General features: G+C 41.9%; 1 protein-coding gene across 3 annotated transcripts in view; it reads left to right on the forward strand.

Moving 5' to 3' along the window:
- LOC139753824 (2-hydroxyacyl-CoA lyase 2-like) overlaps positions 1 to 15,086 on the forward strand; it is a 43,013-nt gene that overhangs the window by 21,126 nt on the left and 6,801 nt on the right. For all 3 annotated transcript variants that reach the window (XM_071670730.1, XM_071670746.1, XM_071670737.1), the window contains exons 10-12: positions 777 to 935; positions 2,377 to 2,510; positions 3,703 to 3,805. In XM_071670730.1, the coding sequence (XP_071526831.1) occupies positions 777 to 935; positions 2,377 to 2,510; positions 3,703 to 3,805 (396 nt within the window). The remainder of the gene's footprint in view (positions 1 to 776; positions 936 to 2,376; positions 2,511 to 3,702; positions 3,806 to 15,086) is intronic.

Below are 15,086 nucleotides of genomic sequence, written 5' to 3' on the forward strand. Positions count from 1 at the left end.
TGGTGGAGTGTCTAATCCTTACCTAGTTGAGGCAAGGGTGAAGATTTGTAAAGGCTTTCAGAAATGAGAAAATGATATGGGTGAGAAGAGGGTGGTGAAAGTAAGTGAACTTGGAAAAGAGACTTTTGTGAAGAAATACTAGGAGAGATTAAGTCTAGGATAGCAAAAGGTGACAGTAATCAAAGCTAGGAGAATGGGTGAGGAATGGAATTCATTTAGGGGAGCCGTGCAAGAGAAGTGTGTTGGATGCAGAAGGTGGTAGATGGACAGGCAAGGAAGAGTAGTGAGTGGGGGATGATGAAGCAAGTTTGCTAGTGAAAGAGAAAAGAGAGGAAAAGAAGTGCAGTTGATTGGGAGCTTAACATTGTGTAAAAATACAAGAGAACTCATTGGAACATGATGTGGTAACAGTCATTGATGAGACGAAGAGGAAATGGAGTGAGTATTTTGAAGGACTGTTGAATGTGTTTGATGATATGGTAGCAGATATAGGATGTTTGGGCTGGAGAGGTATGTGTTGTGAGAAGAGTCGTGGAAAGTCGCTAAGTAAAGACAGAGGAGGTGGTGAAAGCCTTGCTTAAGTTGAAATGTGACAAGGAAGCTGAGATGGTTGGTATTTTGGATGATTTTCATAAGAAAGGGGGTGAATGTTATTGATTGTTTTTTAGGGTTTCAGGGTATGTAGGAACAAAGGTGAGGTACCTGAGGATTGGTCATAAGATATCTTATCAAGTTAGATATCACATTCATATCTCTTCCAACTCATGTCCTTTCAGAATGCCGATATGTTTTGGAAACCAACCATTGCTGTCTTGGGGGATGTTGGGACTTTCATGCGAGACTTAGCTGCTGGTCTGACAGGCTACCAGTGTGATCCTGAGTGGGTTACTTCTCTTAGAGAGAGAGATGAAACAAAGGAACTTGCTAACAAAAAGGTGTGTATAGTATTTTCTAGCTAAAATTTCCCAAAGATATACATTCTTATTTGCTTTATATGATTTAAAGTATAGAATCTGTTCAGCTTATTTGTTTGAGCTTTGACACCAGGTTGATGAACCTATGTCATTTCATAGTATAATGCTTCTTTCAAAATTTTTATCGTCAGGAATTGAATTGCATTGTATCATTAAGTACACGCGAAAAATGAAGTATCTTCCGAATTAGTCCAATGAATATCAAAATTATCATTTTGACTTTTATTTTCATGTTAGGGTTGGTAAGGATTAGTATGTGACAAATTTCCTAATGATCATGGTAGTGCCGCTCTGTAGTTATGCCCAACAAATTATGAAATCAATACAACATTTATTATGGCAATTGACAGGAAATGTTGCTTGCATTTGATAACCATCTATCTGTCTATATCTTTGATGCCCATTCATAACAGGAGCTCCCATCAAGGGGGGTGGCCATGGCAAAAGAGTCTCCACTTTATGATTTTTGCTTGAGGTAGGGGTTAGGATATTTTGTTTGAGGGCAGAATTGACAAAAACCTCAAGAGTTTCATTCATCTTATGTATTGTGCCCTTATTTCAGCTGATGATATAGCCATTAGATTTCCATGTAGATAGTCTCTTTTGAATTTTCCAGCCCAAAGAAATGGGAGCAACAAATTTAGAATTGCAGATTTGCAGTCACCATTGGCCGTGAAAGTCTGTTTCAACAAGATATTTTCTTTTTCTGGGAATCATCTGATCATAAGAACAAATCTTATTTGTTAATATGTGTGGCATTAAAGGTTATTGCAGTGTTTGGAACAACTTATACACATGAAAGTGAGGCTTCATTAATAAATAGCAAATGCAAGAAACACAAATCTCTAGGTCAGGGATTTTGAATCTCGTGTTCATGAGCACTGTTTTTGGTCTTGCTGGAGAGCAGTTTACAAGATCACAAAGACGATGATGCTTGTAAGCAGATGATTAAGAGCTCCAGGTGTAGAGGGGTAAGTTCTGGTGGATGTATACTGTTTGGGGTATGATGAATGGTGTTTTGATACCATTTTGAATATGTGTTCTCTCTAATGCTCATAAGACTCTAGTTCTGAATTTTTTTTATGCTTCATATCCTACATTTCTTCTGATTCATGCAGTTGTCCAGTTAGAGAGGTAATATAACCTGATAAGCAATGTGTATACATTATATGAAAGAGATTTGCAAGGAAATTGAATATGAGCTTATGTAAACCATCATCAACTTGCATATTATACTGCATGTTGCACATTAGACTGATTCAAGAACTTCATTCCCTTAAAAGCAGGGACTGAAAATGATGTTTGTGATGTTTTTATAAAAAAATTTTGTACAAAATAGCTTTTTCTGAGAATTTTGGGAATATCAAATGCCTAATATATATTTTTTTGTCTCAACATTTAGATGGCAGAGGAGATACCAGAAGTGCATTTAAACCCTCTGAAGGTGTTCATGGATCTTGAGGAATTGTTACCACCAGATGCTGTACTGGTAGCTGATGGAGGTGACTTTGTGGCAACTGCTGCTTACATTCTCAGGTTGGCTATTATATTGCAGAACAGATTTATTGATACTCTCTCTCTCTCTCAGTAAATAAAGATAAGAGTAAGATTGAGTCAGTACCCAAAGTGCCCATCTCTCTTAGAGTTAAGATATTACTATTCTTAGTTCTCATCAGGTTAAGGAGATAACTGTTTCCACAGAAGTGTCCCTTAAGTGGTACTATATTATTTCAGTTGCTGTCTTTAATAGGTGTAGTATGTCAAGGACATTTTCTGCTCTTTGAGTTAATGATCAGGGGCTTTGACCCTTTTGCAGTGCACTGGAAGATATAGAGATGAAGTTGAGTTCTCTGACCAAAAATAATTAAGGTTACTAACAGAGTGAGGAAAAATGAAGGTTTCTCACTGGAGATCACATTTTATGCTATAACATTTTCAAAATGAAAGGGGAGTTAATGAATTTACATCATTACTAAACATTACTAGATATGTAAAGTATGATGAGAATATTAGAGAGGATAACTGGATGTACTCATTTGGAATGTATGTTAGTGCCTCTGTTACCATGTTTCAGTTATTATTCTCTGGTATTAGCATGTAGACAATTTCAAGAATTATATTCGTATGTATAGACAATCTTGACATGTTATTCAGACTATACAAGTACTTATGACAATGCCTGGGGACATCCTGTGTACCAGAATGACCTGTAGTCTAATGTGAGTATAATGGTTAAGCTGACCAACACCACTTCAGTGTAGCCCAGCAGAAAGAATTAGTTACTAGCAACTGATGTGGATTCAGTTCTGGAGTGAAGGCTACAGGAAATCTGTACATTATAAGTGTTGTCTTTTATGGTAATTCAGTGAGGAATATGAGATGAAATGTGCAGTTCCCATGATATTTGATTTGTGCTTAACCATTCGAGTGGACCACACCTCATACAAACCAAATCTTTTTTGGTAAAGAATGGATTGTTTATCTTTGAATTCATGTAGAAGTAATTCAGTTAATGCAAGAGAGGCCATTATTGAAGAGTACAGTCCTTGAGTAGTATAGATTTTTATCATTAGTAGCTGAGTAACCAAATAGGTTTTCTAAATCTCTGGTAGAAAGGGCAACCTTGTCACTTCTCCCATGTTACACCAGTGTTTCTATACATTGCTAATGCTAATTCATACACTTATCATTTTACACTATTCACTTTATCCCACTTCATATTTTTTAGACCTCGTGGGCCACTGACATGGCTGGATCCAGGTGCTTTTGGCACTTTAGGTGTAGGTGGAGGATTTGCCCTAGGTGCCAAGCTTTGCCGTCCAGAGTCCCAGGTAAGTATTTTGTAATGAAGATTGATGTCTGTTTAACACAATGTGTTATATGTATATTGATGTCTATATAATCTTCATGATTTTGTGTATCATCTATGCCAGATGTTATAAAGAAATTGAACTTCCACATAATTTGCATAATGGCCATTGTTTCCCTTTTGAATTTTACATGCACAGTTTTTAATTCCCCTCTTGCACACAGGGAATATATCTGTAAGTTAACAATTAAAGTAAGAAGTGATCTCCTTAAGCCTCTGCTCTACAGAAAGAGTAAGTTCTTTTGTTGCAATATTCTGCATTTTACTTAGAGTGCAGAAATCTGCATCATATATGGGTGGTATTCTATATACTCTATGCTTGCACTTTGAATTGCACTTGCATAATTTAATGTTATCGTCACACATGCATGTAATTTGTGAATTAACAGTTACACAAAGTAAGAAGTGACCCTCCTCTTAAGCTTCCTCCTTACAGAGAAATTCAGTTATCCTCTTAATTCCCAGTGTTCTACTTGGCCTTGGGAGTCCAAGCTTTTCTTCCATATAAACTTACATCAGATGGAAAAAATTATCATGGTATGCTCAGGCTTGTTGTAAATGAGGGTATAAAGAGAACATATGAAACCCAGTCCAGAGAGGAAATATAATCTTGGAAACTACACAGACCTAAAGAATTTTTGTGGGAACATAGACCAAGAAATGGAGTTCATTTGCTATGGTATAGGTTACTGTTATGGATGGTTCACAATGGAAGACATTATTGTGCCAACACCTTGAGATTGATAGGTAGGAGGTCTTGGAAAGCATTGATATATTTAGAGAAGACACAAACAGATTGCTAAAGGGCCATAACCCACACAGGACTCTTGGTCCGATGAAGTATCTCCATATGTACCGAAGAAGTGTGCAGATGCGATTAACAGGTTGCTTGAAATGATTTTAGCACATCCTCATTACTATCACACCTTTCCCCTACCTTATTACTTCTTGTTCAATCAACCCTCATCACATCACTTGTTATCCTCAAACATTTCATTTCCAACACATCACCTGTATTTTTTTATGTAGTGCCCATGCTTTGCATCCATACAACACAGCTGGGACTAATGTATGATCAGACAAACCCATCTTTGCCTTCACAGACAGTGATCTCTCTTCCCACTCATCCCTCAGTGCACCCAGGAACTTTTCACCCTCCCTATGGCTTACTACAGCTTCCATAGTTCTATCTTTTACCATTTCCACTCCTAGGTATCTAAAATGCTTCACTTTGCTTCACTTCCTCCAAGTTCTCTTCAGTCAAACTCACACCAATGAACTTGTTTCTCTCCCAAAATCAGAAAGTATAATTTCTCGCTTGAATCTGCTACCAAAGCCTTGTCATCGGCAAACCATAACTGGCATACCTCCCAGGGCCCCTACCCCCCCATAGAAGTCCCTCCCAGTACTGTACAGTTAGGTAATTAGATACATGAATGCCTGACACAGAATTTGTTTAATTCCAATTAATACACATATATATATATATTCTTTCTTTTTTCTTTCAAACTATTCGCCATTTCCTGCGTTAGCAAGATAGCGTTAAGAACAGAGGACTGGGCCTCTGAGGGAATATCCTCACCTGGCCTCCTTCTCTGTTCCTTCTTTTGGATAATTAAAAAAAAACGAGAGGGGAGGATTTCCAGCCCCCCGCTCCCTCCCCTTTTAGTCGCCTTCTACGACATGCAGGGAATACGTGGGAAGTATTCTTTCTCCCCTATTCCTAGGGATAACATATATTTTTTTTTTTATTATTTTGCTTTGTCACTGTCTCCCGCATTTGCGAGGTAGCGCAAGGAAACAGACAAAAGAAATGGCCCAACCCACCCCCATACACATGTATATACATACACGTCCACACACGCAAATATACATACCCATACATCTCAATGTACACACATATATACACACACAGACACATACATATATACACATGCACACAATTCACACTGTCTGCCTTTATTCATTCCCATCGCCACCTCGCCACACATGGAATAACATCCCCCTCCCCCCTCATGTATGCGAGGTAGTGCTAGGAAAAGACAACAAAGGCCCCATTCGTTCACACTCAGTCTCTAGCTGTCATGCAATAATGCCCGAAACCACAGCTCCCTTTCTACATCCAGGCCCCACAGAACTTTCCATGGTTTACCCCAGACGCTTCACATGCCCTGATTCAATCCATTGACAGCATGTCAACCCCGGTATACCACATCGATCCAATTCACTCTATTCCTTGCCCACCTTTCACCCTCCTGCATGTTCAGGCCCCGATCACTCAAAATCTTTTTCACTCCATCTTTCCACCTCCAATTTGGTCTCCCACTTCTCCTCGTTCCCTCCACCTCTGACACATATATCCCCTTGGTCAATCTTTCCTCACTCATTCTCTCCATGTGCCCAAACCATTTCAAAACACCCTCTTCTGCTCTCTCAACCACGCTCTTTTTATTTCTACACATCTCTCTTACCCTTACATTACTTACTCGATCAAACCACCTCACACCACATATTGTCCTCATACATCTCATTTCCAGCACATCCACCCTCCTGCGCACAACTCTATCCATATCCCACACCTCGCAACCATACAACATTGTTGGAACCACTATTCCTTCAAACATACCCATTTTTGCTTTCCGAAATAATGTTCTCGACTTCCAAACATTCTTCAAGGCTCCCAGAATTTTCGCCCCCTCCCCCACCCTATGATTCACTTCCGCTTCCATGGTTCCATCCACTGCCAGATCCACTCCCAGATATCTAAAACACTTTACTTCCTCGAGTTTTTCTCCATTCAAACTTACCTCCCAGTTGACTTGAGCCTCAACCCTACTGTACCTAATAACCTTGCGCTTATTCACATTTACTCTTAACTTTCTTCTTTCACACACTTTACCAAACTCAGTCACCAGCTTCTGCAGTTTCTCACATGAATCAGCCACCAGTGCTGTATCATCAGCGAACAACAACTGACTCACTTCCCAAGCTCTCTCATCCACAACAGACTTCATACTTGCCCCTCTTTCCAAAACTCTTGCATTTACCTCCCTAACAACCCCATCCATAAACAAATTAAACAACCATGGAGACATCAAACACCCCTGCCGCAAACCTACGTTCACTGAGAACCAATCACTTTCCTCTCTTCCTACACGTAAATATGCCTTACATCCTCGATAAAAACTTTTCACTGCTTCTAACAGCTTGCCCCCCACACCATATATTCTTAGTACCTTCCACAAAGCATCTCTATCAACTCTATCATATGCCTTCTCCAGATCCATAAATGCTACATACAAATCCATATATATTTTTATTTTATTTATTTATTTTGCTTTGTCGCTGTCTCCTGCATTTGTGAGGTAGCGCAAGGAAACAGACGAAAGAAATAGCCCAACCCACCCCCATACACATGTATATACATACATATCCACACACGCAAATATACATACCTATACATCTCAATGTACACATATATATACACACACAGACACATACATATATACCCATGCACCCAATTCACACTGTCTGCCTTTATTCATTCCCATCGCCACCTCGCCACACATGGAATACCATCCCCCTCCCCCCTCATGTGTGCGAGGCAGTGCTAGGAAAGGACAACAAAGGCCCCATTCGTTCACACTCAGTCTCTAGCTGTCATGCAATAATGCCCGAAACCACAGCTCCCTTTCTACATCCAGGCCCCACAGAACTTTCCATGGTTTACCCAGACGCTTCACATGCCCTGATTCAATCCACTGACAGCATGTCAACCCCGGTATACCACATCGATCCAATTCACTCTATTCCTTGCCCACCTTTCACCCTCCTGCATGTTCAGGCCCCGATCACTCAAAATCTTTTCACTCCATCTTTCCACCTCCAATTTGGTCTCCCACTTCTCCTCGTTCCCTCCACCTCTGACACATATATCCCCTTGGTCAATCTTTCCTCACTCATTCTCTCCATGTGCCCAAACCACTTCAAAACACCCTCTTCTGCTCTCTCAACCACGCTCTTTTTATTTCTACACATCTCTCTTACCCTTACATTACTTACTCGATCAAACCACCTCACACCACATATTGTCCTCATACATCTCATTTCCAGCACATCCACCCTCCTGCGCACAACTCTATCCATATCCCACACCTCGCAACCATACAACATTGTTGGAACCACTATTCCTTCAAACATACCCATTTTTGCTTTCCGAAATAATGTTCTCGACTTCCAAACATTCTTCAAGGCTCCCAGAATTTTCGCCCCCTCCCCCACCCTATGATTCACTTCCGCTTCCATGGTTCCATCCACTGCCAGATCCACTCCCAGATATCTAAAACACTTTACTTCCTCGAGTTTTTCTCCATTCAAACTTACCTCCCAGTTGACTTGAGCCTCAACCCTACTGTACCTAATAACCTTGCGCTTATTCACATTTACTCTTAACTTTCTTCTTTCACACACTTTACCAAACTCAGTCACCAGCTTCTGCAGTTTCTCACATGAATCAGCCACCAGTGCTGTATCATCAGCGAACAACAACTGACTCACTTCCCAAGCTCTCTCATCCACAACAGACTTCATACTTGCCCCTCTTTCCAAAACTCTTGCATTTACCTCCCTAACAACCCCATCCATAAACAAATTAAACAACCATGGAGACATCAAACACCCCTGCCGCAAACCTACGTTCACTGAGAACCAATCACTTTCCTCTCTTCCTACACGTAAATATGCCTTACATCCTCGATAAAAACTTTTCACTGCTTCTAACAGCTTGCCCCCCACACCATATATTCGTAGTACCTTCCACAAAGCATCTCTATCAACTCTATCATATGCCTTCTCCAGATCCATAAATGCTACATACAAATCCATATATATTTTTATTTTATTTATTTATTTTGCTTTGTCGCTGTCTCCTGCATTTGTGAGGTAGCGCAAGGAAACAGACGAAAGAAATAGCCCAACCCACCCCCATACACATGTATATACATACATATCCACACACGCAAATATACATACCTATACATCTCAATGTACACATATATATACACACACAGACACATACATATATACCCATGCACCCAATTCACACTGTCTGCCTTTATTCATTCCCATCGCCACCTCGCCACACATGGAATACCATCCCCCTCCCCCCTCATGTGTGCGAGGCAGTGCTAGGAAAGGACAACAAAGGCCCCATTCGTTCACACTCAGTCTCTAGCTGTCATGCAATAATGCCCGAAACCACAGCTCCCTTTCCACATCCAGGCCCCACACAACTTCACATGCCCTGATTCAATCCACTGACAGCACGTCAACCCCGGTATACCACATCGATCCAATTCACTCTATTCCTTGCCCGCCTTTTACCCTCCTCCATGTTCAGGCCCCGATCACTCAAAAAATTTTCACTCCATCTTTCCACCTCTAATTTGGTCTCCCACTTCTCCTCGTTCCCTCCACCTCCGACACATATTTCCTCTTGGTCAATCTTTCCTCACTCATTCTCTCCATGTGCCCAAACCACTTCAAAACACCCTCTTCTGCTCTCTCAACCTCGCTCTTTTTATTTCCACACATCTCTCTTACCCTTACATTACTTACTCGATCAAACCACCTCACACCACACATTGTCCTCAAACATCTCATTTCCAGCACATCCAGCCTCCTACGCACAACTCTATCCATAGCCGACACCTTGCAACCATACAACATTGTTGGAACCACTATTCCTTCAAACATACCCATTTTTGCTTTCCGAGATAATGTTCTCGACTTCCACACATTCTTCAAGGCTCCCAGGATTTTCGCCCCCTCCCCCACCCTATGATTCACTTCCGCTTCCATGGTTCCATCCGCTGCCAGATCCACTCCCAGATATCTAAAACACTTTACTTCCTCCAGTTTTTCTCCATTCAAACTTACCTCCCAATTGACTTGACCCTCAACCCTACTGTACCTAATAACCTTGCTCTTATTCACATTTACTCTTAACTTTCTTCTTTCACACACTTTACCAAACTCAGTCACCAGCTTCTGCAGTTTCTCACATGAAGCAGTCACCAGCTTCTGCAGTTTCTCACATGAAGCAGCCACCAGCACTGTATCATCAGCGAACAACAACTGACTTACTTCCCAAGCTCTCTCATCCACAACAGACTTCATACTTGCCCCTCTTTCCAAAACTCTTGCACTCACCTCCCTGACAACCCCGTCCATAAACAAATTAAACAACCATGGAGACATCACACACCCCTGCCGCAAACCTACATTCACTGAGAACCAATCACTTTCCTCTCTTCCTACACGTACACATGCCTTACATCCTCGATAAAAACTTTTCACTGCTTCTAACAACTTACCTCCCACACCATATATTCTTAATAGCTTCCACAGAGCATCTCAATCAACTCTATCATATGCCTTCTCCAGATCCATAAATGCTACATACAAATCCATTTACTTTTCTAAGTATTTCTCACATACATTCTTGAAAGCAAACACCTGATCCACACATCCTCTACCACTTCTGAAACCACACTGCTCTTCCCCAATCTGATGCTCTGTACATGCCTTCACCCTCTCAATCAATACCCTCCCATATAATTTCCCAGGAATACTCAACAAACTTGTACCTCTGTAATTTGAGCACTCACTCTTATCCCCTTTGCCTTTGTACAATGGCACTATGCACGCATTCCGCCAATCCTCAGGCACCTCACCATGAGTCATACATACATTAAATAACCTCACCAACCATTCAACAATACAGTCACCCCCTTTTTTAATAGATTCCACTGCAATACCATCCAAACCTGCTGCCTTGCCGGCTTTCATCTTCTGCAAAGCTTTTACTACCTCTTCTCTGTTTACCAAATCATTTTCCCTAACCCTCTCACTTTGCACACCACCTCGACCAAAACACCATATATCTGCCACTCTATCATTAAACACATTCAACAAACCTTCAAAATACTCACTCCATCTCCTTCTCACATCACCATTACTTGTTATCACCTCCCCATTAGCCCCCTTCACTGAAGTTCCCATTTGCTCCCTTGTCTTAAGCACTTTATTTACCTCCTTCCAGAACATCTTTTCATTCTCCCTAAAATTTAATGATACTCTCTCACCCCAACTCTCATTTGCCCTCTTTTTCACCTCTTGCACCTTTCTCTTGACCTCCTGTCTCTTTCTTATATACATCTCCCACTCAATTACATTTTTTCCCTGCAAAAATCGTCCAAATGCCTCTCTCTTCTCTTTCACTAATAATCTTACTTCTTCATCCCACCACTCACTACCCTTTCTAATCAACCCACCTCCCACGCTTCTCATGCCACAAGCATCTTTTGCGCAATCCATCACTGATTCCCTAAATACATCCCGTTCCTCCCCCACTCCCCTTACTTCCATTGTTCTCACCTTTTTCCATTCTGTATTCAGTCTCTCCTGGTACTTCCTCACACAAGTCTCCTTCCCAAGCTCACTTACTCTCACCACCCTCTTCACCCCATTTATATATATATTTCTTTCTTTCTTTCAAACTATTCGCCATTTCCCGCATTAGCGAGGTAGCGTTAAGAACAGAGGACTGGGCCTTTGAGGGAATACCCTCACCTGGCCCAATTCTCTGTTCCTTCTTTTGGAAAATTAAAAAAAAAAACGAGAGGGGAGGATTTCCAGCCCCCCGCTCCCTCCCCTTTTAGTCGCCTTCTACGACACGCAGGGAATATGTGGGAAGTATTCTTAATCCCCTATCCCCAGGGATAGGGGATATATATATATATATATATATATATATATATATATATATATATATATATTTTTTGTCGCTGTCTCCCGCGTTTGCGAGGTAGCGCAAGGAAACAGACGAAAGAAATGGCCCAACCCACCCCCATACACATGTATATGCATACACGTCCACACACGCAAATATACATACCTACACAGCTTTCCATGGTTTACCCCAGATGCTTCACATGCCCTGATTCAATCCACTGACACCACGTCAACCCTGGTATACCACATCAATCCAATTCACTCTATTCCTTGCCCTCCTTTCACCCTCCTGCATGTTCAGGCCCCGATCACACAAAATCTTTTTCACTCCATCTTTCCACCTCCAATTTGGTCTCCCACTTCTCCTCGTTCCCTTTAACCTCCGACACATATGTCCTCTTGGTCAATCTTTCCTCACTCATTCTCTCCATGTGCCCAAACCATTTCAAAGCACCCTCTTCTGCTCTCTCAACCACGCTCTTTTTATTTCCACACATCTCTCTTACCCTTACGTTACTTACTCGATCAAACCACCTCACACCACACATTGTCCTCAAACATCTCATTTCCAGTACATCCACCCTCCTGCGCAAAACTCTATCCATAGCCCACGCCTCGCAACCATACAACATTGTTGGAACCACTATTCCTCCAAACATACCCATTTTTGCTTTCCGAGATAATGTTCTCGACTTCCACACATTCTTCAAGGCTCCCAGGATTTTCGCCCCCTCCCCCACCCTATGATCCACTTCCGCTTCCATGGTTCCATCCGCTGCCAGATCCACTCCCAGATATCTAAAACACTTTACTTCCTCCAGTTTTTCTCCATTCAAACTTACCTCCCAATTGACTTGACCCTCAACCCTACTGTACCTAATAACCTTGCTCTTATTCACATTTACTCTTAACTTTCTTCTTTCACACACTTTACCAAACTCAGTCACCAGCTTTTGCAGTTTCTCACATGAATCAGCCACCAGCGCTGTATCATCAGCGAACAACAACTGACTCACTTCCCAAGCTCTCTCATCCACAACAGACTTCATACTTGCCCCTCTTTCCAAAACTCTTGCATTTACCTCCCTAACAACCCCATCCATAAACAAATTAAACAGCCATGGAGACATCACACACCCCTGCCGCAAACCTACATTCACTGAGAACCAATCACTTTCCTCTCTTCCTACACGTACACATGCCTTACATCCTCGATAAAAACTTTTCACTGCTTGTAACAACTTGCCTCCCACACCATATATTCTTAATACCTTCCACAGAGCATCTCTATCAAGTCTATCATATACCTTCTCCAGATCCATAAATGCTACATACAAATCCATTTGCTTTTCTAAGTATTTCTCACATACATTCTTGAAAGCAAACACCTGATCCACACATCCTCTACCACTTCTGAAACCACACTGCTCTTCCCCAATCTGATGCTCTGTACATGCCTTCACCCTCTCAATCAATACCCTCCCATATAATATCCCAGGAATACTCAACAAACTTATACCTCTGTAATTTGAGCACTCACTCTTATCCCCTTTGCCTTTGTACAATGGCACTATGCACGCATTCCACCAATCCTCAGGCACCTCACCAACCAGTCAATAATACAGTCACCCCCTTTTTTGATAAATTCCACTGCAATACCATCCATACCTGCTGCCTATATATATATGATAGAGTTGATAGAGATGCTCTGTGGAAGGTATTAAGAATATATGGTGTGGGTGGCAAGTTGTTAGGAGCTGTGAAAAGTTTTTATCAAGGATGTAAGGCATATGTACGTGTAGGAAGAGAGGAAAGTGATTGGTTCTCAGTGATTGTAGGTTTGCGGCAGGGGTGTGTGATGTCTCCATGGTTGTTTAATTTGTTTATGGATGGGGTTGTTAGGGAGGTGAATGCAAGAGTTTTGGAAAGAGGGGCAAGAATGAAGTCTGTTGTGGATGAGAGAGCTTGGGAAGTGAGTCAGTTGTTGTTCGCTGATGATACAGCACTGGTGGCTGATTCATGTGAGAAACTGCAGAAGCTGGTGACTGAGTTTGGTAAAGTGTGTGAAAGAAGAAAGTTAAGAGTAAATGTGAATGAGAGCAAGGTTATTAGGTACAGTAGGGTTGAGGGTCAAGTCAATTGGGAGGTAAGTTTGAATGGAGAAAAACTGGAGGAAGTAAAGCGTTTTAGATATCTGGGAGTGGATCTGGCAGCGGATGGAGCCATGGAAGCGGAAGTGAATCATAGGGTGGGGGAGGGGGCGAAAATCCTGGGAACCTTGAAGAATGTGTGGAAGTCAAGAACATTATCTCGGAAAGCAAAAATGGGTATGTTTGAAGGAATAGTGGTTCCAACAATGTTGTATGGTTGCGAGGCGTGGGCTATGGATAGAGTTGTGCGTAGGAGGCTGGATGTGCTGGAAATGAGATGTTTGAGGACAATGTGTGGTGTGAGGTGGTTTGATCGAGTAAGTAATGTAAGGGTAAGAGAGATATGTGGAAATAAAAAGAGCGTGGTTGAGAGAGCAGAAGAGGGTGTTTTGAAATGGTTTGGGCACATGGAGAGAATGAGTGAGGAAAGATTGACCAAGAGGATATATGTGTCGGGAGTTGGAGGGAACGGGGAGAAGTGGGAGACCAAATTGGAGGTGGAAAGATGGAGTGAAAAAGATTTTGAGTGATCGGGGCCTGAACATGCAGGAGGGTGAAAGGCGGGCAAGGAATAGAGTGAATTGGATCGATGTGGTATACCAGGGTTGACGTGCTTTCAGTGGATTGAATCAGGGCATGTGAAGCGTCTGGGGTAAACCATGGAAAGCTGTGTGGGGCCTGGATGTGGAAAGGGAGCTGTGGTTTCGGGCATTATTGCATGACAGCTAGAGACTGAGTGTGAACGAATGAGGCCTTTGTTGTTTTTTTTTTCTAGCGCTACCCCACACACATGACGGGGGAGGGGGACGGTATTCCATGTGTGGCGAGGTGGCGATGGGAATGAATAAAGGCAGACAGTGTGAATTGTGTGCATGGGTATATATGTATGTGTCTGTGTGTGTATATATATGTGTACATTGAGATGTATAGGTATGTATATTTGCGTGTGTGGACGTGTGTGTATATACATGTGTATGGGGGTGGGTTTGGCCATTTCTTTCGTCTGTTTCCTTGCGCTACCTCGCAAACGCGGGAGACAGCGACAAAGCAAAATAAATAATAGATAATATATGAAACTAAGTGTGAATGAATGTGGCTTTTTTGTCTGTTTTCCGGGCACTACCTCTCTGATGCAGGGGTTGGCAGTGCTGTTTCCTGTGGGACTGGGTGGTGCAGGGAATGGATGAAAGCAAGCAAGTATGAACATGTACATATGTATTTTGTCTGTGTATGTAAAGCAATAGTGGTTCCAACAATGTTGTTTGGTTGCGAGGCGTGGGCTATGGATAGAGTTGTGTG

This window comes from Panulirus ornatus, chromosome 2 (genome assembly GCF_036320965.1).
Source record: "Panulirus ornatus isolate Po-2019 chromosome 2, ASM3632096v1, whole genome shotgun sequence".
NCBI classification, from domain to species: Eukaryota; Metazoa; Arthropoda; class Malacostraca; order Decapoda; family Palinuridae; genus Panulirus; species Panulirus ornatus.